This window comes from Pogoniulus pusillus, chromosome 17 (genome assembly GCF_015220805.1).
Source record: "Pogoniulus pusillus isolate bPogPus1 chromosome 17, bPogPus1.pri, whole genome shotgun sequence".
Classification (NCBI taxonomy): Eukaryota; Metazoa; Chordata; class Aves; order Piciformes; family Lybiidae; genus Pogoniulus; species Pogoniulus pusillus.
In genome coordinates, this window is record NC_087280.1 from 5,216,089 (window position 1) to 5,241,870 (window position 25,782).

General features: G+C 40.2%; 1 protein-coding gene across 1 annotated transcript in view; it reads left to right on the forward strand.

Annotated features, from left to right (window-relative positions):
* The first annotated feature begins 610 nt into the window (after nucleotides 1-610).
* CIB2 (calcium and integrin binding family member 2) overlaps nucleotides 611-25,782 on the forward strand; it is a 38,969-nt gene continuing 13,797 nt past the window's right edge. Inside the window, exons 1-6 of the mRNA XM_064158179.1 lie at nucleotides 611-741; nucleotides 2,228-2,343; nucleotides 2,824-3,012; nucleotides 3,225-3,376; nucleotides 12,797-12,831; nucleotides 23,697-23,808. Of these exons, the coding sequence (XP_064014249.1) occupies nucleotides 611-741; nucleotides 2,228-2,343; nucleotides 2,824-3,012; nucleotides 3,225-3,376; nucleotides 12,797-12,831; nucleotides 23,697-23,808 (735 nt within the window). The remainder of the gene's footprint in view (nucleotides 742-2,227; nucleotides 2,344-2,823; nucleotides 3,013-3,224; nucleotides 3,377-12,796; nucleotides 12,832-23,696; nucleotides 23,809-25,782) is intronic.

Genomic DNA, 25,782 nt, shown 5'->3' on the forward strand with positions numbered 1-25,782 from the left:
GGGTTAGCTGGGAGCAGCCGTCAGCCGTAGCGCTTCGTCCTGCAGCGTCTGCGAGCAGGCGTTCTCTCTGTGGGCCGGCAGCGCTGCCCTTGTGCTCTGTGGCGGGAAGCGTGTCCCCTCTACCCTCTGACACTACCGCGGGAGCTGCCGTTGCGGCGGCGCCGGCCCCTCCGCTGCCACACGGGGTTAGCTGGGAGCAGCCGTCAGCCGTAGCGCTTCGTCCTGCAGCGTCTGCGAGCAGGCGTTCTCTCTGTGGGCCGGCAGCGCTGCCCTTGTGCTCTGTGGCGGGAAGCGTGTCCCCTCTACCCCCTGACACTACCGCGGGAGCTGCCGTTGCGGCAGTGCCGGCCCCTCAGCTTCCACGCGGCGTTGGCGGGGCTGAGCGGCCGGCGGTGGCGTTTCGTCCTGCAGGGTCTGCGAGCAGGCGTTCTCTCTATGGGCCGGCAGCGCTGCCCTTGTGCTCTGTGGCGGGAAGCGTGTCCCCTCTACCCTCTGACACTAGCAGCCCACTGAGGTAGGGCGGGAAGTGGCCACGGTTGCTTGCCGCCGACCTCGCCGGCAATCCTGTGGAGCCATCGCTGAGCCATGACGCAGGGGTGGCTGCCAGCGGATGACGGAGTGCAGCGGAGGGCCGCGGGGAGCCCCGAGTGGGGTGTCTGAAGAGGTACCGCGATGCCGTCAACGTCGTGACAAAGGCAGTTTTCGGCAACGGCCTCCAGTTTTGAAGCTTTTGATACTTGTGTAAAAGTTCATTTTCCACAGCTGAGTCGTTTACGGGAGAAAAATAGTTGTAATTAATGAAGAGGAGCGTCAGGTATTTGTTGCAGCAGAGGAATAAAACCACGCTTTGTCAGACAAGCCGTTGAAATAGAGGCAGGTTAAAATGTGAGTTTTGTCCTATTTCTTGAGGTACTTGCCTCATTATTTTAAAAATCGTTGATGTTCATGTGTGGCATTTTTAGGAATCCACTTATCTGTGAGAGGCCTCAAGGTGTGGAGTGTCCCTTCATGAGCTGTACACAGCAAGGGGGACAACACTGCTGTCAGGATGATAAGAACTGAGACAGTTATCTGAAAGCCCCACACAAATCGATTGAGAAATGCTTGTTCCTCTGTATGCTTACGGGTAGTAAAGTAGCTTGAGGTGTTCTTGAGAGTAAAGCACCACAATAGACCTAAGGTAGTTTGAGGCCAGGCCTCTGCGAACAGTGGCTTTATCTGACTTAACAAGATCTTGCGTCTGTGAAATGGTGATAATTGTGGTACACCTTCTGTGTGGGCTGCTTAGATGGACAGTGTTGCAGAGAGTTTCTTATGATAGGCTCTGCTGTGTTAAATAATGGTGGAATACATCCTGGAAGTTTAAACTCAAAAGCTAATAGGTCTCTGGTTTGTGTCTTAGAGGTTGGTAGGACTGAAGGACAGGATGGGTGCCATCCAGAGGGACAGGCTGGAGAGATGGGCTGTGTGCAAGGCCCTGCACCTAGGTCATGGCAATCCTCAACATCAGTACAGGCTGAGGGATGATGAGAACAACCCTGCAGAAAAGGACCTGGGGGTATGGGTGGATGAGAAGCTGGATATGAGCCAGCAGTGTGCACTTAGAGTGCAGAGGGCAAATAGCATCCTGGGCTGCATCAAAAGACTCACGGCCAGCAGATGGAGAGGAGTGATTCTGTCACTCTGCTCTGGTCAGACCTCACCTAGAATGCTCTGCCTAGGTCCGAGGTCCCCAATACATGAGAGATATGGACTTGCTGGAGTGAGTCCAGAGGAGGGCCACAAAGATCTTAGGGGACTGGAGCACCTCTTCTATGAAGACAAGTAAGTGTTGCTTAACACCCAACTGGCAAATAAAACTCATCTGATAAATACAAATGGAAGTGAAACAGAGCAAGCTGTAGAATTGTCTGATCATTGATATACAAACAAGAGTGAAAAAGAGTCTCTATAATAGATTTTTTAAAAATTACCCACTAAGTATAATAAAATATGTGGTGATGTACAATTACTACTGTAGGATGCTCAAGAAGAGCTAGCTAGTATAGTAGAACCCTCAAAACTCAGTATTTGAGTTTTCTTTTAAAAAGGTCAAGATCATTAGAAACAGTGTCTTCTTAAATATCTTGTCTTGTATAACAATAATAACAATCATTGGTAGACCTGTAGATAAAGTAGGAAATCTATGAGATTTTTAAACCTCTGCCATTTCTGTGTGCACAAACAGGATGTTAGCAGTCCAAAGAAACTTCTTGCTAGCAGGTCTTCCTCCCTATTCCTATCCTTTCTTACTCAGCTGTCCTCCTGCTAGTGTTGTAAGAGCTTACCTATCTGCAGATGTTGGTAATATACTTTTGTTTGAGTTTTTGGGTTTTGTTTTTCTACCTACAGCTTTCTTCCTTGTCTTTCTAGTTATTAATTTCGTTTTTCCGGGAAATAAGGGGTGGTACTTCTCCAGCTATGCTGTAGGCTGTGCTAACTCTCCAGCTCTGCTCGCTTGAGACGAAGGAGTCAGATTGAGGTCTATTTCAACTACTTTAATCTTCCTTTTTTTTTTTTTTTTTTTTTTTTGTATTTAATCAGTGTGAGATGGAACACTCATTTTCACTTGCATACTTGGGAGTTTGGCATCTCTGGCAGTGACCTCGCATCCGTGGTAGCCAGGGCTGGTGACAGCCACGCTGCAGACGTAAGGGTTTGTTGGGAAGCCTCTGCTGCTCCTAGTGATGCTGTGCGGACGCTGGGCATCCCGGCGCCTTCACCCAGCCATATTTGAGGTTGTCAGCAGGGCAGTGCCTAGGTTGCGCTCCCACCTGCCGTGAGCCCGAGGCCGTGCCGTGCCCGGTGGCTCGGCTGGCGCGGGGTGCAGCGCGGCGTGCAGCGCGGCTGCGCTACCCAGCCGCGGACTGACGCAGAGCCAGAGCGGGACGGTGCCGAGCAGCGGAGTCTGCTCTGGCAGAGCGCACAGCGGGGCAGCAGCGAGTCGGTGGCTGCTGGGACCGCTTGCTCGGGGTCTGTATGCTAAAAACTCCGTACGTCTCTTGGGAGAGCATCTGAAAAAGGGGAGAATGGCATCGACGTTTCTGGGTGACACCTGCCAGAGATTTTAACGTTTTCCTTCCCGGAACATTGAAGCCTTTGCAAAGATTTCCCAGTGCTGCGCCCTCCCTTACTGGAGAGGTACAGTCAAAGCCAGTTCAATGCGGGCTTTGGTATTTTTTCAGCACGTTGCCGGAGTGTACCTGCTCTAAATGCCTACAATACAGAGGAATCCAGCTACTTCCAATGGGATGCATTTGCACAGAGGAATAATTCCTCAATTAAGATGGGTAATAAGCAAACGATATTTACTGATGAACAGCTAGATGCCTACCAGGTAAGATACCTTAGTTTTCCTTAGGGAAAGGAGAAAAATAATACTCATGTTGAGTGGTGGGTGTTTACTTGGGGTTTTTTGTTTGTTTTGTTTTGGTGTTTGTTGTTGTTGTTTTGTTTTTTCTTTTGGTAATGCTTATTTTCCAAATACAAATGAAAACTTCACTTGTAGCCTACATGCATGTGTTCTACTGTTCCTTCCAGCAATTGTAACAGTATTCTAAGACTGGGTTGTTGAATATACCCAGTTTAATTCCCTTTTTTCTATTCAGGGAAAGGAGTCAAATCCTCAGTGTCTGGACGCAGGATAAAGGCTGTGACTAGCTGACAGTGAGAGTTTTCAGCAGAATCTTTTTACTGAGAGTTTCATAAAGAAGAAAGTGTATCAGTAACCATTTCTTGTCTCCCTGATACCTTTAATGGCAATAGAGGCGAAAGGAAAAGAAATCAACCAGAAGAGATCTTGTCTAATTTCACTTTCCTAATGATAAGTAATAGAAATATGCTCACTGTAATTCTAGAATAGGTATCACTCTGCTCACATCCTCTCTTGGTTGGCAGTTTCTTACCTTGACACAAGAAGTATGCATTTTATCTCCAGGGATATCTTATTGCCACTTCTTCTTTTACCTCACATCACGTTTTTCACAGGGTAAAAAATAAACAGTTGTCCAGTTCTCAGGTCATGTTTCAGCGTACTGCATTATCTTTCTGATGTGGCTTGTGGGGAGCTCTCTGCACAGTGGGTGCCTTGAACAAGTTTCTGATAATACCATGAGACAACGTATCAAATAGGAGTATGCTAAAGCAGGAGAGAGCTGACCCATTATGAGATGCAGACAGGGCTGGCTGCATTGCTCTCTTCTCTTACATGAAGTGATAAATACAGAATTAACAGTGCAGGAAATGAACATTTAGTTTCTTCTGATAACTAAAGGGCAAATCCAACGAATGCAAAAGTGAACAACTTTGGTTTTTATTTTCAGAATCTTTAACTCAAGCTCTTGAATTAGAAACTGGTTTAAAATGCTACTCTTTTTTGAGTTATTGCTAACAGGAACTTATCAAGGTGTAGATATTCAGCCACATAAAATCAGGCTAGGAATATATGCTAAAATGTTAAGCCATGCTGAAAGTGAAGCATAAAGTAAATGAAGTAAATGCTCTTTGTAAGTCCCTAGCCTTTTCCTTGTTATTGGAGGAAATGAGAAAATGGAGCTTAATTCCCTCTTTGTCACACATTTTACCCTGAGCAGCAGTCTGTCACTGGAATATATTAGTCTAAATTAGTCATCTTTGTCTTAGTAAGATCTAAAAAAGCTTTTTATAACCGTGATGGATAGGCAAGAGGGAAATATCTGTAAAACACCAATGTCTGTCTTCCTACTACCAATAAAAGTAAACACAGAACAGAGCCCAACTGCAGTGAAACACAACAAAATCCAAATGCAATTAATGTTATCTTCATGGCATAAACTGGCAAATGTAAGAGCTGAAATGTCATCCCTAATTCACTACTACTCATGTAAAAATTGCCTTTCTCTAATGGCTTTTGCAGCCCCTGCCTTTTGTAATGCTGGGTAATTGATCTCAAAGCCTGGCAGTACTGAGGCCCAGTGGATTGAGCCACCCTATGGGATTTCTCTGTTACAGGCACACTTATGGTTCATTAGTTTGGTGCTAGATAGTTTTTTACTAGAAATATACCTATTATGTATGGGAAGTACAATCAAATAACAAGTTTCAGGACAATAACCTCCAGAATTTGTCAGGAAAGTATGTTAGCTTCATGAAACGAGCAATCAGATGAAGTTCTTAATCTGATAGTGATTTGTCTCTAATTCTTTAGTGATTGCATACCTCTTGGATCTTCTAAACAGAGAAATTCCAGAGTTGCTGCAGTAGCCATGCACACAGAGCTCTTGCCTCTCCATTGCCTGCTGGGGCAAATGCAGTTGCTGTAACACAGAGCTGTCCGAGTTGGTGTTTGCCATCTTATCTCTCATTTCCTCATTCATGGAATTCCTTCAGAACAGAAAAGAGAATGGGTAATAGTTCCTTAGGTTTTTAAATGCAGCTGTGTTATTTTTTGAACCAGCAGCTAGGTTCCTGGGTCCACAGAACCAAAGCAGACTGCTTTGTACCAGAGTCCCCTTTTGCAACAGTCTGTTGTGCCTGTCTGTAACCCCAGTGTGCAGTCAGGCAGTATCAGTATGGCTGAAGCAAAAAAGTCAGCCTTATTGTGAAATGGCTGGGTGGCTTCTTTTTTTTTCTTTTACTTTGCCACAAGTCTGTTAGAAGGCAGTTCAAACCTCAGTCTAGTTGCAGTTAGATTTATAATTTCTTTATTTGAATCTATTTCTGGCCATTGTGTTATCTGTAACTTCCACACTTCTGTTTCACACAAATGCTCTGAACCTGAAATGCCACTTCAGTAGTGCATTAATTATTTTTTAAAAATGCATTATGTTTTAAGCATTTGTTCCACAGGAGACACTGAGATGGAAAAGTGAGATGTTAATATCCTTTAAGTACAACAAAACCACGTGTAAGTGGCTTTGCTTCTCAGGAGTAAAGATTAAGCAGCAGAAAAATCACCTGCTTGAAGAACTGGCATACAGACATCTCAGATAATGAATACAATATTAATGAGATATAGTGACCTGATTTGATTGGTCTAAAACATTCTGAAATGCCCATCTATAAACATCTTTCTGGCATACAAACTGTCATGAGGAGTCAGCTTTTAGCAGAACCTTTAAATTTAAATGAAGTGTTAATAAATCTGGTTGCCTTCAAGATGACCTCCATGTTTTTTAATAACTGAGTGGTTTAAATCCTCTCTGTTAAGACTGGTGGTGGGTGGCCAGTTGGAACTTTATAGAAGAGATGCCTAACAAGATTTTTTTTTCAATTCAAAGCAGGTAGAGGCAAATGAAAGACTGAAAAGCTGCAAACACCTGGTCCTATCTGCTGTTGTTAAGATGGCATCACCTGTTACTAAGTTATTCTAGCTGATAGTGTATAAATTATAATAAGCTGAGGGAAATGTTTTGGAAATCAGGCTTTTGCAAACACTCATTTCTTCACTTAGAAGTTAGCCTTGCAAGAAAAGGCATTTTGGGGATGATTTCTTCTTACACCCTTAAAGCATGACTGAGGTTGGGGGTTTTGTGTGTTGTTTTTTTGTTTTGTTTTGTTTTTAATCTTAAATGCAAAATCTAACTGAAGTCTGCCTTGGTTAGGCAGCAGCAAGATATATTCTGTCTAAATCAAAGAACATTCTAAAACTGAGCTATTAGAAGCTGTTTCCAGATTTTGGGTGTCAGGTGTCATAATGAGAAAATTATCAGGAATTTTAGAGTTTTTACTTTGAAGCAATAGAAATACAAGCATACAATAACGCAACATCAGAGCTGTATGTTGGCCTCAGTGTACTAAGTTTGTGATTCAGAAACAGTTACAGCAAGCAGAAAATGCATAGCAGCTCTGCTTGGTATGAACAAACTGCTGCACCATTCAGTCTTTCTGCCTTTTCTGGGGCAACTCAGATAAGTGGTCTGAATTTGATTCTGGTTTTTTTTTCTCAATGCACACAACCTAAAGAATGTAAGTCAGTAATATTCTACATGAGGTAATTATTTGGTTTATTGCAAGCCATTTCTTTTTGTGTGTGTGTTTATTAATGGGATTGTTTAGACTATTTCTTGTAGCCTCAAAACAAACTGATATTTATCCAGGCTTAGTGGCACTATTGCAATAACACCTAGTAATATGAAATAATGACTTGATTCTTCTAGAATTTACCTATTACAGAGCTATCTTTTCATTAAAATTCTAGTCAAGGTGGGATTAAATTCTACTGCACAAGAGTTATGTGAAGATGAAACAAGTTACATTATGATTTGTCAAGAAATGGCATTTGTAAATTTGGACTAGGTCATCATGCTATCTTTTCATTTTAAAAGCTGTGCTTGACTTAATCAGGATCTCTGAAAATGAACTCTTTGCAAGAATACAAAAAGTGCATTCATCACAGATTTATGAGCATGATCTCTGAAAAGTATTTTCAGTTTGTTAGAGTATTTCTGTTAGTGTGGAAATCTAAGTAGCCGAATAACAGAGCAAAGCTTTTGTGAGATTATCCATGAGTCAGATTCTGGTATCGTGTTACTGCTTGGTGCTTGTATAAATTGAGAAGAAATATTTTGTTGAGAGTTTGTTTCTTCCTTAGTAACTGTGTAACTGTTTTACTCCTACGTTATAGTGTAAATAAATGAACTAGTTCTCATGGCTACAGATTTTTCCTGAAACTGCTATGGTAGTTCTGAAACATATATGGCTAAAAATAAAGATAGGCTAGATGTTAAATTCTCCATTGCCATTCTGGTGCAACTAGCATTTTTAAAGATAAAGTCCATATATGAATACTGGTATTAATACAGATACTAACTGTGACAGGGTTGTTTAGTGTTTAAATCTGGATTTATTGAAGTACTTCAACAATTATGCAACTTAAGGGCTGGTGCTAGTCTCATTGGCTTCCAGTACCTGTTCATACATTTACAGTGCTGAAAAGATATAGTTTGCTGACTCAGCCTTGCATAAATCCTTATACTAGCCTCAGTTGTGTGACAACTAGAATGAAAGTACTGCTTCTGTAAATTGTTATCAGAATAGAGCTAATATAATAGATCTGATACAAAAAATCATTTGCTTCTTCCAAGCATCTTTTAACTTAATTTTTTTTGTTGTTTACTTCATAGGATTATGTTTTTATGATGTTTTGATTAAATGTTCTTACACATATTTCATGCTTTTAGCACAGTCCTAAAGATAAATTATGATTTGAAAAAAGAGAGCTCTGAAATAATGTGTTTGAAATGCTAATACTTAAAAATGTTGCTAAATGATTTTAGTGCTTGAGTTAGAAGCTGCTCAATAAGATAGCTATATGAATCTGAGCTGTTTTGTTTGAGGATATTGTCTAAATTCCTGTTAGTTGTGGGTTTACTTTGTGGCTTGCTGGCTTTTGTATAAGACTTCTTCTAATTTGAAGTGATTTGGTATTGATAAGACTTTTATATTCTTTCCTTGTTTATAAAAGTTTCTAGTGGAGCTGTTGCAGAATCAGAATAAACTTGCTCTTGTGAAGCTAGCCATATGAAAGGCAAAATGCTATATGTATTATCTTAGAGGAGAAATATGCATTTAATGGCTTCAAGAAATATTATTTCACATAGGCTTTGCATGCTTGAGCTTTGCTGTTCTTTCATTCTAATAATTTCTTTCTCCAGTTTTCCATCTCTTCTGCTGAGAAGTGTGTTGCTTATTGACGTAAAATGAGTTTTATTAGAAAACTGGGACACAGGTATCACTGTGCATGAAGTACAAAGTGACAAGTGATGATCTTTCATTCAGTAAATTCTGCCATTCATAACCTGCACACTGTGCTCTTGAGTTGGCAATAGTTCTGACAGAACAAATGACGTGTGGTCTGGCTTTGGAGCCATCCCTCATGTTACGCTCCATGTGTACACTTTAGATAAAGTTCAGTGTTAGCATTCCCGGCACAGTTATCTCTATTCTGTGTTTTGTTTGGTTTGTTGTTGTTTTTTTTTTCCAAATCTTTGTAGAGCTACACATAAAGCTCTAGGCAGTGAAGTCTTACTGACTGTTGGAGAAGGTAGTGGACCACCGTGTTTCAGTCTGTTTCTGTTTTGTCCTAAACCTACATTCACCTGACACAGGAAATCAGGTAGAACTCTTTCAGCCTGTACATTCTTTGCTTCTATAAGGTAAATTTTAAGAACTGGGTCTATGAACCCTATTTCACAAGCAATGTTGAATGACTTGCAGAAAGTGATACCATCAGCCACCCACAGAACCAAAGGGCCTCAGCTATCTGATTCTTCCCTGCAAAACATTTTAAGAACCAGTTAAACCACTTGTATGCCAGTTTTGAGAACCAAGTCACATTATACAAGCTAATGATCTCATTGAATTCAATGGGAAATTTTCTGTTAGCCTTATTTTTATCCACTTTGCTGCACATAACAAAGTTAAGTGGATAATTGGAGATTTGTTAGGTGTTATTTTGTTATTTTTGTGATCCTTTCTAACAGGCTTCTAATTAACTTGATTAAGAGCACAAGAACAGAGTGGGACAGTTTATCTTAGAAAAGGAGCACATATTTTCTCAGGTGCTGGAGCAGGAACCCTTTGAAGGCAAAGCCGCTGTTCTAAATAACCTAAAACCCTTAAAGGGGCCTCCTGTAACTGGTTATTGTATAGCATTAGAAGTAAAAGCAGTAACTCTTAGGATAAATTCTTGTCAGAAATCTTGGAATTAGTTAGGAAAACTTTATTCAATACTTAGTTTGTGCTTTTCTAGCAGGACTCCCAGTGGCTTTAGTGCCCAGACAGAATAAACATGTAGCTTTTTAAGTTCATTGTAAACTCAAATACAGTTCATATAATAGTAAATGTGTTGTATGATATCTCTGACTATTTGTAAATGACAAGTGCTTTCCAGGACCCGCTTCACCTTTCCTTCTGATGGAGTTAGCCAAACTTGTTTACTATTTATTGCCCATCATTTTTCTGTATGAATGAAGTTGCCAGAGGAAAACTGGATGATTCACTTCCATGTTTCTTTGTCCGAAAGTCTTTAATTAAATTGGAATTAAATTGCTGGAGTTCTAGCATCTATAAAACATAATTACATGTTTAGACCTTTGTTCTATGGCAACTTCAGCTAAGGAGGTGTTTTCAAAAAGAAAATAAAAAGGCAGTCCTGCACCTCTTTCCTGCCATCAACAGATATGCTTTTGCTTCATCTCCTGTCCCAGCACTACCTATACTGTATTCTAAGCCACTAAAAGGAAGTTATCCAAGATGGAAATGAATCCATTTTGGCTAGCTTCGTTTCTACACGTTAGTTCCTTCTTTCAGCATTCTCCCTTTATGTTATCCTACTCACTGGTGTGAAGTCTGCTTAAAGGAAGAAGCATAAACGAGACGTTGAAAAGCACCAGTGATGTCTGGGCTTCCCTTGCAGAAAGAGCCTCCAGGCATGGATTTTGCATTGACTGTTTCAGACCGGGCAGGCTCTTTAATTGTAAAGCATTTCCGAAGTTATGTGTATAGTCTTGCTGTGGATCAAAAGCATAAGCCAGGTCACAATTAATTTGTGGCCCTCTGACTCCGTGTAGCTTTATGACCTCTGCTAGTGCTCTGCAGAGCTACTGTAAGAGCCATTTTGTGTTTGAATTCTTTTCTTTTCATGTGTGTGTATTGCATTTTTTTTTACACTGCTCATCCCTAACACAATTCCATGTAATTGGCAGGCATAATTGGAATGCTGCAGTCAGTAGCAGTGATCTGGCAGATACTTGCAGCTACTTGGATTATGAAGATCTTCAATATCAGTGTTTTTTAGACTATATTACCAAACAGGGTTTTGGGTTTTTTGTTTCTTTTTTTTTTTTTTTTCCTTGTTTTTTTTTTTTTTTTAAGTCAGACAATAGAGTTTGTTGTCAAAGACATGAAGTGACTCAAATTAAAACCAAATAAAATTACATGGACCTGTAGCACAAAAGGTTCATGATCTGACCTCTTAATGTGTCTTGTAATGGCATTTTTGTGTTCTGTAAGGTAAATGTTGACTTCCCTTTTTAAATCTTTTATCTCCACTTGGATATCAATTACTTGTCAGGTTTCTAGTGAAGTAGCTCTCTGTTGTTTTCTCAGGGGACAATTGCTACTGAGGGCATTACAGTTATTGGTGAGATTGCACCTGCCTTTCCTTAGTGAATTAAGCATCCTTAAGTGACAGTTTGACTGTAAGTGTTGACTGTGCTGCAATTAATGAAGACTTAACTAGCTGGCTCCTATTTCACTTTATGCAGTTCTAGACAATGTGACATCAGTGTCAGCAGCTCACGAGGTGCTTCTTATTGTGCCTTGTAACACTATTCTGCTACACAATACACTAAAGGAAGATCTCCTTCTCCTTCCCGTTTATAGAGAGGGGAGAAAGCGAACTCAATAATTGATACCATGCAGGGCTGATAACATACCTGCATACCCAAGACAAGCTGTTTGACTGTTTCTGCTAGTTGTGATTGTTTGCTATTTGTTGTCCCTCTTGGAAGGAGCAGGCATTTAGCCAGAGTGATTCTCAGTTTAGAGAAGAAATGCCTTTCACTGACAGATGAAAGAGCAGGACTGGAGGAGTCATACTACTTGCATTTACTCTTCAGTGTCATTTACCAAATGTCATGTTAAATGGTCACTAGCTGATATAAATATATGATTTGTTAAAAATGTGTTCACCTTGAAGGACTAAAATTATTAAGACCTGAATTCTTAAGCAAATGCCATGGCACAGCACATGGGCCTGAAAGAGGTGGATAATCAGGAAGAACTTTGTGATTTGGGTTTTGTTCCCCATGTGTACAGCCTCATCAGCCATTAGCTCTTAAGATGAGAGATGCATATTCTCTGAATTTCACCTGAGCAGTGTTCTAACCTGACTGTCCAATATTTCATTGCCATCACTGTTCCTAGTTGTGGATGCAGAATTTGCCCTAAATATTTAGTAAGGAGTGGGGATTAGGGGGTATTTCTGTTAGTGGGATGGTCTGGTTACTATGGTTCCTAACAGCACCTGAAAATGTAACTTGATTTGTGACTGATGTAGAAACAAATTAAATGCAAACTATTTCATAACTCATAGTATGGTGCTTTTGTGGAGAGTGCAAATCCTCCTAGCAAAGTGCAGATGTTCATATTGAGTGACTCAAACCAGTGTAAATGCAGTCTCACCACAGAGCCATTCTGATTGCTTGTTATCTCTTTGTCATGTTCAACCAACTGTGCTTTGCCTTCCAGCAAGTCATTTCCAATTTTTGGATAACACAGGGAAAGTTGGATAGTTTGGAGCAGGGACTGTCCTGTCCATGTTCCTAACATATGGGAACTTGCAGCCTTTGCTGAAGTAACCACAGTGCAAAATAATTGTTAACCAAAAGAGTTAATAACTTATAAATAAGTATGTGACTTTCATTATTAGGTCAATTGGTCTTTAAGAGACAAATACTCCAAATTAGGAAATAGTTTTCTTCATTTATTTATTATTTATATATTTCTAGATACATGTGTCGAATGTTTTGGCCTATACCTCATTGTTTGGATTTAATTTTCTTTCTGGTCTGCTGGATCCACTGTGGAGGCATTAGGATATTTCAGTTATTTAATAGTGGATAGTGTTTTCTAAGTCAAAAGCAGATGATACACAAATGGTATATTTAATATTTTTCTGCCATCTATATGGTTCCTTCCAACATGTTGAAAAATAATTATTTGCAGTTGTTTTTCTGTATTAAGGTAGTACAATAATACTTCTTGTTTTTAATAGGATTGCACATTCTTCACTCGGAAAGAAATCCTTCGGTAAGTAAATGACATTACATTTTTTTCTTTTGATTTATACAGGAGGGACTAAATGTCTTTTCTGAGTTGTGAGGAAACCAAGTGAAGCCATTTACTTTGCATGAAATGCACGTGGGATTGGATTTAGGTTACACTTGCAGTATGTGTGTCTAAGGAAACAGATTATGATGTAATGCAAAGATCACAGACATTTTTAGGGGTAAGCCATTGCACAGGTGAGAGACAGTGTCTTTTTAGGAAAGGAATTTGTTGCTTTTCTACTCAGTTATACTAATAAGAGAACATCCTTCACTCAGGACAGATTTCTATATGGTTCAAAATTTATGTTGTTAGAGTACTTTCTCTTGGTGTGTGGTGGTGTGACTGAATGAGTGAGAATGTGGACGGTAAATGAGTGATAGCTGGCTCCATGGGTAAGGTAAGCTTAGTGTAAACTGGCTCTAATGGAGTACTGATGTCTTCAAAGCCAGTCAAGGCTTCATGAAAATGAGCTAGTATAGCACAGCTGTGACTTCTGCAGCAAAGCATTGCTCATCTGCAAAACTCTAGGAGTGGTGAACAATTGTTAGCTGGAAAGAGGTGTCATTCTGTGTTAATGAGACTCTACAGAGAGCTGTGCAGCACGAATAGAAGCGAATGGTCTTTGTATGGTCTGTAAAGGCTCCAAGTTTGTTCTGCCTGGCAACACTGATTTTGTTAATAACCAGATTGTTACCACAAGTTGTTCAGAAAAGCACCTGTAAGTCTGTAATAACAGGGTGTGCTAGTTTGAAACTAGCTGGAATGTTCTGGTGAGAAGGACTAGATTAGAGGCTGTGAAAAGGAAACAGTGGTGATGTTTACTTTACTCTTAGGCTTGCTGAGAGGTATAAGAGCAAGAATCCAAATATAGATAAGGGAGTTGCTCTTTGTCCAGGCTGTGGGCTGCATTTCTCTCTAACCTCACCCTCCATCTCTCTGATTAATCCACTTGCTTCCTAACCCCCCTGGCTGACCCTCCAGACTTTCTTGGGGCACAGGGCAATGTCTTGGGTGAGGTTGAGGGGTGGGTGAAGGTGGAAGGGCAGTTGGGAGCCCCTCCTGGGGACTCAGGTTTCTGGGAGGGCTGTTGTGTTTCTGTATTACCTTTTGCCTTGTATATTAATGTATATACTGCAAATATCTGCCTGTATATTGTGCTAAGATGTAAATAGAAGCTTCATTCAAATTTCCAGAGCCGTCTGAGTGTAGTCTGGGTGATTTACAAAGTGTTGGGGGACAGGTAACACCCAAACCACCACACAGGGAATTGATGCTTTAGATATCAGAAAGAATTCAGTGATATTCCCGTACTGTCATTCTAGCAGTTGGATATGGAATAAAAGATGTCCTTGTGTATTCACCTAATCTCAGATACATGTATTATAAAGTCAGGGGAAAAAAATCTTACAATTTCCTATGTAAACCAGACCTTTAGCCACATTCTAAGTCTTAAAAAAATTAGCAAATACTCTTTTTCTGTTTCACATTGCTACCTTGATACAGAATTTGTCTTTGTGCAATGGGCAATCAGGAACCACCAGGATGTGATGCTTGGGGATATGACTTAGGGTGAGCCTTGTAGAGCAGGGTTATTGGTTGGACTTGGTGATTGTGAGGGTCTTTTCCAACCTGAATGTTTCTGTGATTCTGTAATTTACTGTATTGCACAACCTGGCTATGAAATGACAAATCAGCAAGTTCTGTTCTTTTTTGGGGTTGCAGTAGATTAAGAGTTCCACTTGTAGCAAATGAGTTTGCAATGTCCAGCTTTGACAAGCAGATTAAGAGTGGCTGAAAGCAAGAGACACTTGTGTACAGGATTGTCCTAAACCCTGCATGCATTCTTCTGTTTTTCTTGACACGTGGGACTGAGGGAACTGACACTGGAAGTTTGATATAAAAGTACTGAAACACTAATTTCAGAATGTGTTAAAAATCACAACAGTAAATGATCAAGATTTTCAGCTATTTTATAGAAGGGAATTCTGGGGTTGGTTTTTTGTGTACGTTATATGCAAAACTGTGACTGTGTTGCATGCACAACCTTTAATAATGGTAAAACCATGTCAGTTTACTTTGGTAAGAGTGCAACACTGCTGTGTGGGACTGGTGGCAGCATAAAGAAATATAAGAATCAACCAGGCTGGAAAAGACCTCCAGGATCATCGAGTCCAACCTGTCACCTAACCCTTCTAATTAACTAAACTATGGCACTGAGTGCCTCATCCAGCCTCCTTTTAAACACCTTCAGGGATGGTGACTTCACCACCTCCAATGCCAATCACTCTTTCCATGAAGAATTTCTCTCTAATATCCAGCCTCAGCCTGCCCTGGCACAGTTTGAGACTGTGTTCGTGTGTTCTGTCACTGGTTGCTGGGAGAAGAGACCAACCCCCACCTGACTACAACCTCCCGTCAGGTAGTTGTAGAGAGCAATGATGTCTCCCCTGAGCCTCCTCCTGTTCTCCAGGCTGAACAACCCCAGCTCCCTCAGCCACTTCTTGTAGGTCTTTTGCTCCAGTCCCCTCACCAGCTTTGTAAAGACTAGAAATACATCTTTATTTTCTCTTTGATTTAGGCAGATTGCACAGAACTACCATTTCCAGTGCTGGAGTGAGTGCTGCATGTTATCTTTCTCAAAACAGGTCATTTGAAGCTACCTTTTAAGACATACAATTTGTGATCTGTTTTTTCCCTTTCTCGGCAAGAGTGACAGAGTAGAGAAGGTCACTAACTCATAGAGCTTGATGGTAAAGGAAGCAGTACTGAATTGTAGAAAAGGCTCTCCTACTATTCAAGAGCAAGAGGATGCTTTCCTATCTATGGAAGTTTGTCATGGAGACTATGGGTGGGATAGGGACTGGGAAATTGGAACGTCCTGTTTAATGTCTTGCTCTGTCACTAGTCTATGTAAACAGCTTAGCACCATTGACAAATTTGCTGCTGTCACTTGTCTGTGTTACCTACACTTAATATTTTTGTGCCAACTGTTGGACTATTTCCTTTCTCTTGTCTTTTCAGATTGGAAGCTCTTTGTGATAAGGATAATTTGAACTATTTTAATGCAGCATGCTAAAACTGATCTTAGTTATAGCTTTTACATTTTACAGTAGGGAAAAAGCTGTTGCAAATAGTTTTTGAGGCTTATGGTATCTCTGAGATGAGTTCATGTCACCTGGTGGATCTGCTCATTTAAACACAACAAATAGTGAAGTGTTTAGTGTGGATAATAGTGTTTAAGTTAAAACAGCCCTGGTAGATCTTAAGTGTTGTTTCCTCTAGAAATGTAAGTAAATAATTTTGTCTTGATTTTGTTTTCTGTTTTACATAACATAAAAGGGCATGATGGGTGCCAGTGATAACACCCCAAGTTGTTACAATTTACTGTGAAACAGCAGTGTAGCTTCTTCCAGTTGATTGGATAGGGCAGGGTGATAGGTTGGACTGGATGATCTTGGAGGTCTCTTCCAACCTGGTTGATTCTATGATTCTATGAAACTTTTAATGGAAATCAGCCTGAGTACCATGGAAGCCTAATAATATATTTTATATTTTATAACTGAAGTTGTAACTGTTTCCTGAGAAGAGAACAAAGCCTGCACTAAGACTCAATTGTACTATTTATGTTGGGCTAAAGGAAACTTCATTGTTTATGGGTCATGTATGGGAAATAAAGGAGCCATTGCCTGCATGATTTTGCAACCTATCTGTACTAAAAACAGCAACCCTGAAAATGCTTCTGAGAGAGAGTGCAACCTTAAGATGTGATGGTGAAGAATAGATACTTTTGGGGTAAGAAATTAGGTTAATGAGTGGTGAAAAACAAATACTCTGTTTGAAAAATACAGAATATAAAGCTGAATACTTATGTGTGATGTAAATGCTTAGAAGAATGAAAGCATGGGAATAGGTCTGTAAAGGTCTGAAGTCATGGGAGAAGGAGTAGTCACTTGGAAACATTTTCCCTCTTCTGCCTTTTCCTGACACTGTGATGTTTCTGCTTATTGAGAGCCTCTGTCCATAATCAGTTTATGATATGGCAGACAGTAATGCAATCAATATCACTGCTTTACTGTACTTAAACTGTGGAATACCAATTGCTGTCTAAGCAGCAGAGTACAGGCAAGGTACTTCTGTGTGTCTGAGGGCAGGTTTTATTGGGTGAGAATAAAATGTGTTATGAACCTCTTGCTGATGAGCACTGAATGATTTCACATATCTCCATCTTGGTTAACAGGGGGGCAAGTAGTGTTGTGCATTTCTCTATGCACTGCAGAATGCTGTCAGATGTGATACAAAGAAGTGCAGGTTCAGTTCTGTTCAGGCTGAAATGAGTTTCTTGTGAAGCTGTAAAGGTCAGTGAGACAATCCAGCAAGCAGTAACCTTGCCAGGAAAAAAAGTGACTAGCGTTTTGGCTGAAGTCAGCTACGCTGGCTGTGGCTGGCTCACCACCCGTTTGTGTGAGTATTAGCCAGAACACAAGGGGAGCGGCACAGCTATGTAGGTGAGGATGAAGGGATGCATATGGCAGCTCCAATTTAGATCGATTTCACTGATGTAAACCAGTATGAGATGACAATTAGATGAAATCAGCAGAGTGTTTTTATCTGTCCCTACAGGAAAAGTAGCTCAAACAACAAATGTATTTTCTGCTAGTTTAATGAGCTCCATCAGATCTCCTAGGGATCGTATGACTGCTAAAGCTGGAACAAAAACCCAAGTGAACAAATACAGCTGAAAATGAGGGAAGGAGAGAGGAACAAGACTGAATATTTCAGTACTAGTAAGGTGTTGGATAGAATTAGCCTGACTGTAGTATGTAAGCCTTTGATTTCAGCATCAGCTTAAGTCAACATAAACACAGGCTGCAGTCAAAGGAGTCGAGGACATGTTCTCTCAATTGTGTGTGGACATTGTGCAAAGGGAATAGTAGAATGTATGAATTTAAGGAGAAGAAGGAATGAGCACAGAATAATGGAAATGCTTCTGGGAGGTGGTGGGGGAAAGTAGTAAATAGACTGCTGCAGAGACAGGCATGCCTGGTGAAAGAGGAAAATGGAAACCATTGATTGTTATTGGTGTTTGGTAGCTATATGTCTCCAAAAAACCTGAATGTGCTCTTAAGTCTTTATGAAAGATGATTAATCTTGAGCTGTGCTTAACACAGTGATGAGGATTCACTCATAAACCTAGGGCAAAAAAATGTTAAAGAATTTTGGATAATGTAGACATATTTGTATTACCACAGGCTAAAACCAGTATCTAAAATACATATAGGACAGCTGACATGTTTAGAGCTGTTACTGATTTTGTGGGTAGGAGGGTGTGTGTGTGTGTGTTAGTTAGTTAGGGCATTCACCTGACTTTTCTTAGGGAGAACACTGAGATTATACCAGCATGTGTAACTTCAGGACATAACTTTGATGTGTGGAAGGGTGCTCAGAATGCACTGGTAGATGGTCACTTTATTAACACCTAGAATGTGCTTAGAAGCAACCACTGTGGATTCCTTAAAACCATACCTCTTAAGTGGCTACTCCTGTGCATAAGAGAAAAGAGACATGTGTGGTATTTCTGCACATTTTTGTATGTTACTCTGTCTGTTAGTCCTTCTCTCCCTGTAAAAGACCACTGACCTCTTGGCTGAGGTATTACTCAATGTAGTTAGAAAATATGTAAGAATGGTGCAGATGTCTGCAGATTCTATGAAAACCAAGGTTAGCCTTTGCAACTATGCTCAACATACTAGAGAAATTATTAGATTGAAAATGAGCAACAGGAAATTTACAAAAGTAGTAAGAACTGAGAAAAACTGCAAGTTCAGAATGCAGTGCAGCAAAAAAACCTGGGGTGAGTGCTTAGTAGAACTAATCACAGTGAGCTTAACTTCAACAAACACAGCCCACCATCCCCCCGATGCTATTGCAAAAGAAGGGAAGTGTACATCTAGGGTGCACTAAGCTCAGCATTGTATATAAAATGGGAGAATGCCATTCCAGACAGTGTTGCTGGGACTTCAGTAGGTACAGACTGCCTAGTTTTGGGCATCACCATTTAAAAAAATATTTGTTCTGCTCGAAAACATCCAGTAGAGACAATTAAGAATAAGAGAGGCGGATAAGTCATATGAAGAGTGGTTGGAAAAACACTTTATTCATAGCAACGGATCTGTTTATATAATGTGCCTCTGTTGTCATTGTAAGTGGGAACAAATAGTTGAGTTGTCTCTTGCAAAGCAATATTTCTCTTGCTTGGTTTTGTAGTCTGCTCAGATTTTGTATCAGACAAGCTCTTACTTCAGTGATTGTGCTTCTCTGCTAGCCAGCCCATCTGTTTCTATTTCTCCCCATAGACTTGTACAATTTGGCAAATAGCCAAGTATTCAGATGCAGGTGTTCTTTGATGTTAGTTCTAGCCAAAAAAGCACAAAATCTGTAAATGAACATTATGTAGCTTGAGTCTGCCTTGACCTAGCTGGGCAGCTGATAAGAGATTTGCCACTAAATTACTAAACTGGGCACCGTCTGGACAGTCAATTAACTTTTGAACCTTTGTTTTTGTAGAAGATTATTAGTAATTCTCCGACATTCTCTTCTCTGCCTGTTTCTGAACATATTTTTGACGGGTAAGGTGAAAGGTCTTGGGCAGAGAAGCCCTTCTAGTCAAGCCAGCTGTATGCTGGGCTTTAAATCTGAAATATGCCTGAGAGTTAAACTGAAGAGATAAGTGATGGTTTCCTCCAAATGTCTGGAAAGCCTTCCTTATATGGGAGCAAATGCAGCAAACTGCCTGAGATGCATCTCCCTGTGGAGTATGTTGCTATGCAGATGGAGGGAGGAGGGGTTAGAACATGGCTTCTGTTTTCCTGACACATTCTGTCTTCCAAAGAAAGTTAGGGGTTTGTATGCAGATAGAGAAAATACTCATATTCACAGCTTGGGGGGCAGGGAGGCATCTGCTGGGAGAGTAAAGCTTGGGAGAACTTTATACCCTTGGGAGTCTTCCCAAATTTTGAGCAAGAAACAACATTTAAGAAGAACATCTTCTGAGGCTGCTATTGATCTTGTTAATTATGTTTCTATTCCTGTTGCCACTAACCTTTCTCTGTCCTCTGTGACTGAAAAATAACAGGCTTCTAAGCAATTCTTTCATCTCTTGTACCATAAGACATTCCTTTTATTATTTTAGTCAGGTTGCACTTGTTTTGCTAGGATCAGGTGAGGACAAAATTGTCAGTGTCCGTCTGTATGGGATCTGCAGTAGAGGTGTACTGTCTCTAGTTCTGCACTGCCTTTCTCTAGTGCAGGTGAGAGATGAAACTGCTGGAGCCTGGCATAGAGCCACTGGAATGGATAAGGAACTGGAGAATCCATTATTTGACGAAAGACTGAGACAGCTGGGACATGGAAGGTGCAGTAAAGATGGAGCCCAGTGATAGGACAAGGGGCTCCAGTTTCTGTCCAACACTCTCACCTGGTATCTTCAGACATGGCACTAAATTTCCCATCTTCTTGGTTTCAGCTTCATATGGCAGAGTCCTTTCTCTGATACACTGTTCTAAACTTTTGCAAGCATTGGAGGCAGTAATTCACTGAGGAGTTGCTGCAGCACAGAGATTTATGCCTTAGTTACCATGTGCAACATTTAACTGTTGCTACGAAAGCCATTTATGAATGTATGGCATAAATCTGAAACCCTGGAAGACAATTTCAGCAGCTGTGATGGCCCCTCCTCACTTTCTCATCCTCAGATTTAAGAAACTCCTTCTCTTCCAGAAACAGTTGCCATAGCTCCGTGTGGCAGACTTACGAATATAGGTGTGTCTGGACCTGTTCTTTAGCTCTCAATCACATGCTTTTGCATCTGCAGCAGGAGCACTATACGACAATAGAGTAGGTGCACCTCAAATTGCATCTGTGGGGAGCTACAGGCTATGTAGCATCAGCTGTAAATCAGTTCCCATTAGTGTCTTTGGTCAGCATAATGCATTCTTTTCTGCAGTTCTGTTAGAGCCTAAGCTAGAGAAACCCTAAGCTAGAGAAATCTTACAGCCTTTTTCACTGTGATGTTAGCTAATCATGGAGTGTAATAGAGCTATCACAGAGAGCTGCAGATAAAAGCATGTGAAAGAGTATTTTATTGCTGTAATTCAGTTTGCAGGAGTTGGATTGCAGCCATTTCCTACAGACTCATTTGGATGCTTTAGTGTGATATCCGCTCAGGTGGAAAGCTCTCATACCTACAGATCTTTGAGTGATTTGGTGAATTAAGGGAAGAGTTAGTGGGAGAAGAGCAGTCTGTCAGAGCTGGCCTGTTTCTTTTGTTGCTATTAACAGATGTTGTGATATGGTTGCATTTCAGTTACAGACACTTCCCACAACATTTTTAGGCTTCTGTCATATGTTCATTCCCAAAAGGAAGTGACCTAGTGTTTTCATTTTTTACAGATGAGGTTTGTTAAGAGTGTTTCATTGGGAACTTAGAAATTCCATACCTTGCATTTTAGATTAACACAATAAACTTTGTATACTGTGAAACACAGACCACTTTATTCCAAGCTCTTCTATGTCTTCTAAAAGACATTATGGAGAACCTCCTTAATATGCTCAGCTCACTGTCTGTATTCATAGTCCTGTTGGAGGAGACAGAGCAAAGACAGAGAAGTCTAATGCTAGAGAAAGCAGAGGAGAAAATCTTGGCAGTTAAGATGATCAGGCCTTGCCAGCTAGCGTGAAATGCTGCCTACAATGGCCAAGCTTTGCAGTGATGAATGCTCTGCTTTCATTAAGGCCAGAACACCATTTCAGTATCTAGTGCTTAAAAGAAATCCTTAGATGGTGATTGGATTTGAGAGGTTTGCTTTCCTTTAAGTGCTTTTAAGCTGTTTTTCTCTGTTGTGTTTAGGGGCATCTTTGTAGCTGTTGTTTACAGCAGAGCTATCAGTTGCTGGAGGGGGAAATGGCTGTTGCCTCTTGAATTACACAGTATTTATGAAATGTCAGGGTGAGCTGTGGAAAGCAACTGAAATATGCTTAGATCAGTGGATATTTAATTGCCTGTCTGGTGCAGTATATTGTTGCACAGTGCAAAGACATTAATTTCCTAAGATCCAGTCAAAACACGTTTCTATATTATATTTCATGGTTTTTGTGCCACATCATAATCGTGACCAAAGACATGCTTCTAAATCATTTTCTCCTAGGTTTTGGAAGTCATTACACACATTAATCAGAAAGGGCTCGCTTGCTTGTGGGGTTGCTGGAAAGATGGAGTTGTTAAGGCATTGCTTCCTGTATTAGTTGTTTAAGTTGTGCTGTTAAAAACGTGTTAACCTCTTCAGTCGTTGGTATACCTAGCAAGCAGGCAAGAGTTTTTTGTCACAATTAAAATAATACCTTTTAAATATATATGAACAGGACATGTGGCCTAATGAGACCATAACACTCTGAATACATATGACATGACAAAACAACCACTTTCTGCTCAAAGTGGTTTGTGAATTAGGTGTAAAAGAAAATTTCCACATAGGATAAAAAGTTTATTTTGTAGGACACTACATTGTCTAGGTGTTCTGTGAATGGCAGCTACTCACTCTTCCTTCCTATTGTTTTTACATATGTGTTGTTTCTTAGAGGACTGGCAAGCTAAATATATCGATCTCTGCCTTGTCTTTGAGCTTGAGGGTACAGGTATTCCCTCTCCAAACTTTTTGTGCTGTTCTTGACAGTCAGTCTTGGATTCTAGACACTTGTCTGCCAGGATGAGGTACCATTAGAATCAGTAATGTTAGCAAATTGGCAGAATTAATCTCTCCAATGTATGAGCTGCCTCTGGACAGGTAATACTTTACTTACCTGGGCAATCTCTGGGTATAGCTTGAGAGCTCCAAATTTGAGTGGGTTTGACTTGGATACCCATTTTACTTACAGTGTTTCTATTCCCAGCTTGAGTGAATGTCCCAGTTAAATATGCTAACGTAGTTTTAAAATTTATACCCTGCTTAACTTGATGTTTTCTTTATGTATGGCTGATTTCTCTTGGTATTTGGGCTGTGCTTTTCTACTTAGAATATTTGGAGATGACAAAAAAGGGTGGGATTAACACTTGCTAATTCAGTCAACATTTGGAGATAATGTAGAAATATTTGTGCAGTCTTTTCCCAGGTTGTGTGTGAGACTAATAAAGTTTATGATGTACTGATGTTCAGGTTCTAAACCTTTTAGAAGCACCCATGTATTTCATGACCTTTGACTCTTCCCAGCTCTCTTACAAAAGTGTACTATAATACTGTCAGCATGATAAGCAAGCTTTAGAGAGTGAAACTAATTTTCTAAATGCTTTAATTGCATCTCAGGGAAAAAACAATTGTTTATTGCCTATAAAATGTATAATTTGAGAAATAAGCTGCAGTGAGAATGAAACAACACTGTGAAATGGAATGAGGTGGTATTAGTCAGTACTGATGTCAGCCAGAGACAGAATAGTAAGATTAAATTTGGTGTGTTAGGGAGGCACAGACTGGAAACAGGCTTTATACATTCAGAAGTAAGATCTCCCAAGAATACCATTTGCTATAGCACTATAGTTGCACATGGGCTTTTAAATTAAGCTGTAACTACTGCTTAGTTATGCACCTCATGTTACACATGGCAGTAGCAGTGAGTCTGGATACTACATCAAAATCTTCTTTTTTTTTTTTTATCCAAAAGATGGGAATTTGGTGGGCTCAGACTTCTGCATTAAATAATTAGAGCTGCAAGACAAATTTGTGCCTGTCTGCTGCATGAATGGAATTGGTTATTTAAAATTGGTTATTGGCTGTTTTTTTTCTGCTTGTTTACAGGTTGCATGGGCGATACCATGAAATGGCACCAAACGTTGTGCCCATGGACTATACAAAGGACCCAGACGTTAAACTACCTATGCAGCTTATAATAAACATGCCTGAGCTGAAGGTATCGCTTCTGACTGCTTACCAACTATCTCTTAACTTATGTAGCTTGTCTTCCATAGGTTTTGTTAAGTGAGTTTGGTATCCTGAAGCAATACAGCATGCTGAAGTCTTCTCCTTCCTCCAGACAGTGGGAAATACTTAGGTGAACATCTTTTCTGTAGCGACAGTTGGGAGAGTTGTAAGGGAAATGAGCAGGAAATAAATACATATTTCAGAAAAAAACACATGGATCCTTTAGAGACCAGTGGGATCTCTGGGTGAAGAGCTGGTCAGAAATCAGAATTTCTTACTTGGGTGTGTTGACAAGAGATGTGCAGAACATTGCTGATCCAAAGTAAAGGTCTTCCTTTTTTTCCCCCTCAGCTGCAAGAGCAGAACAAATATGTTTTTTCTTAATTATCGGGAGATTTCATTTTTCATGGAGTCCTTACATGATAGCACGTGGAGAGATGGTCCTTGTAACTACAAATGAAGGAACCAGTAGGCATAAAACAATCAGTGTAAAAGAGAACTGAGACAGTATTTGTACTATTTTATCAGTTTGACAATTGGATGTGGATTTAACAGGGAAAATATGGATTTTAGCATTTCTTCAAGAGTTTGTTGAATTCTGTTGTTTTATGGTTTGTTTTTTTATTTATGCAAATTAGTTGACACTTTTGAATCACTTTGTTTCTACAGGTAGCTCACTGTGATAGTTGCATGAAGTATTACTAAATGCAGTTGATTACTAAATGTAGTTGATGGTCTTCGACTTCATTTTCATGTTTTAGAAGTTCTTCCTTATTGTTCTTCCTCAAGGATTGGAATGGGCTACCTGGGGAGGTGGTGGACTCACCATCCCTGGAGGTGTTTAAAAGGAAGCTGGATGAGGCACTTAGTGCCATGGTTTAGTTAATTAGAAGAGTTAGGTGATAGGTTGGACTTGATGATCCTAGAGGTCTTTTCCAACCTGGTTGATTCTGTGATATCAAATACTTAAGTAAAAAAGTGCAGCCAGAAGCACTGATTTACAAATGCACTTGGGCAGGAGGTTAAGTCACCATAAAGTGAAAAGCAGTCGAATTAGACTTCAAGTCAAGGTTATTTTCATGTTTGTGTTTGTTTTGTTTTCCCTTAGAAGCAATCTGGAGATCTTTTGGATTTATGTATAATGCTCCAGTGAGATTTGCCTGAGGTGATTTAGTCCAAGGACTTGGTTTCAGCAGTTATCTGGAACCAGTCATTTGAAGCTTAGCAGCTAGTACAGGAAGAAGATTCTTCATTGCAGAGTAGGAACATTTGTCTCACTTGTTGTGTTGACACCTGTATGTAAAAATGCAGATTAGTGTTGTATGGAATACAACAGAAATAACTGATGACCTTACCTGTGTCAACATATACTAATTGCTTTTTTAGTAGCTGGCAGGATGAAGCATAGACTTTACCAAGTCTATGTACCTAGGAGCATCTTGAAGTGTTCTGATCAGTTTCAGACATCTGCTACTTTTGCTTATGTATCTTTGTGATCAAATTTATCATCTCAAGGGTTTTTACTTCATTCATCCATTGGTGCAAGTAGTTTGCATCTCTGTAACATGGCTACAGCTCAACACTGTAGCATCTTAGGTCTTTGTACTAGCACTTCAGTCAGTGTTCCTTCAGTTTTGTGTTCTTATCTCTAGGATCCTGAAATTGCTGAGATATGATTATGAAATTCTCTGTCTCAGTGACATGACTCTGAAGAGCCTAACTGCCAACTGGCTGGTAATTACTATGTGAAAATTCAGGGTTTAATTCAGAAAAGAAAGCAAGAAACTGTAACACACAGGCTGTTAGGCTTCCATGACAAGGGTTGAACAGTTAAGGAAGAGCTCATTCTACGGCAACTTGAGAGATGGGAGACTGCTGTATTTACAAGACAACCTGATGCTTAAGCTGAGATATGAACCAGAAGTGTTATACTGGACCAAGATTAGATTTTGAGATACAGGAG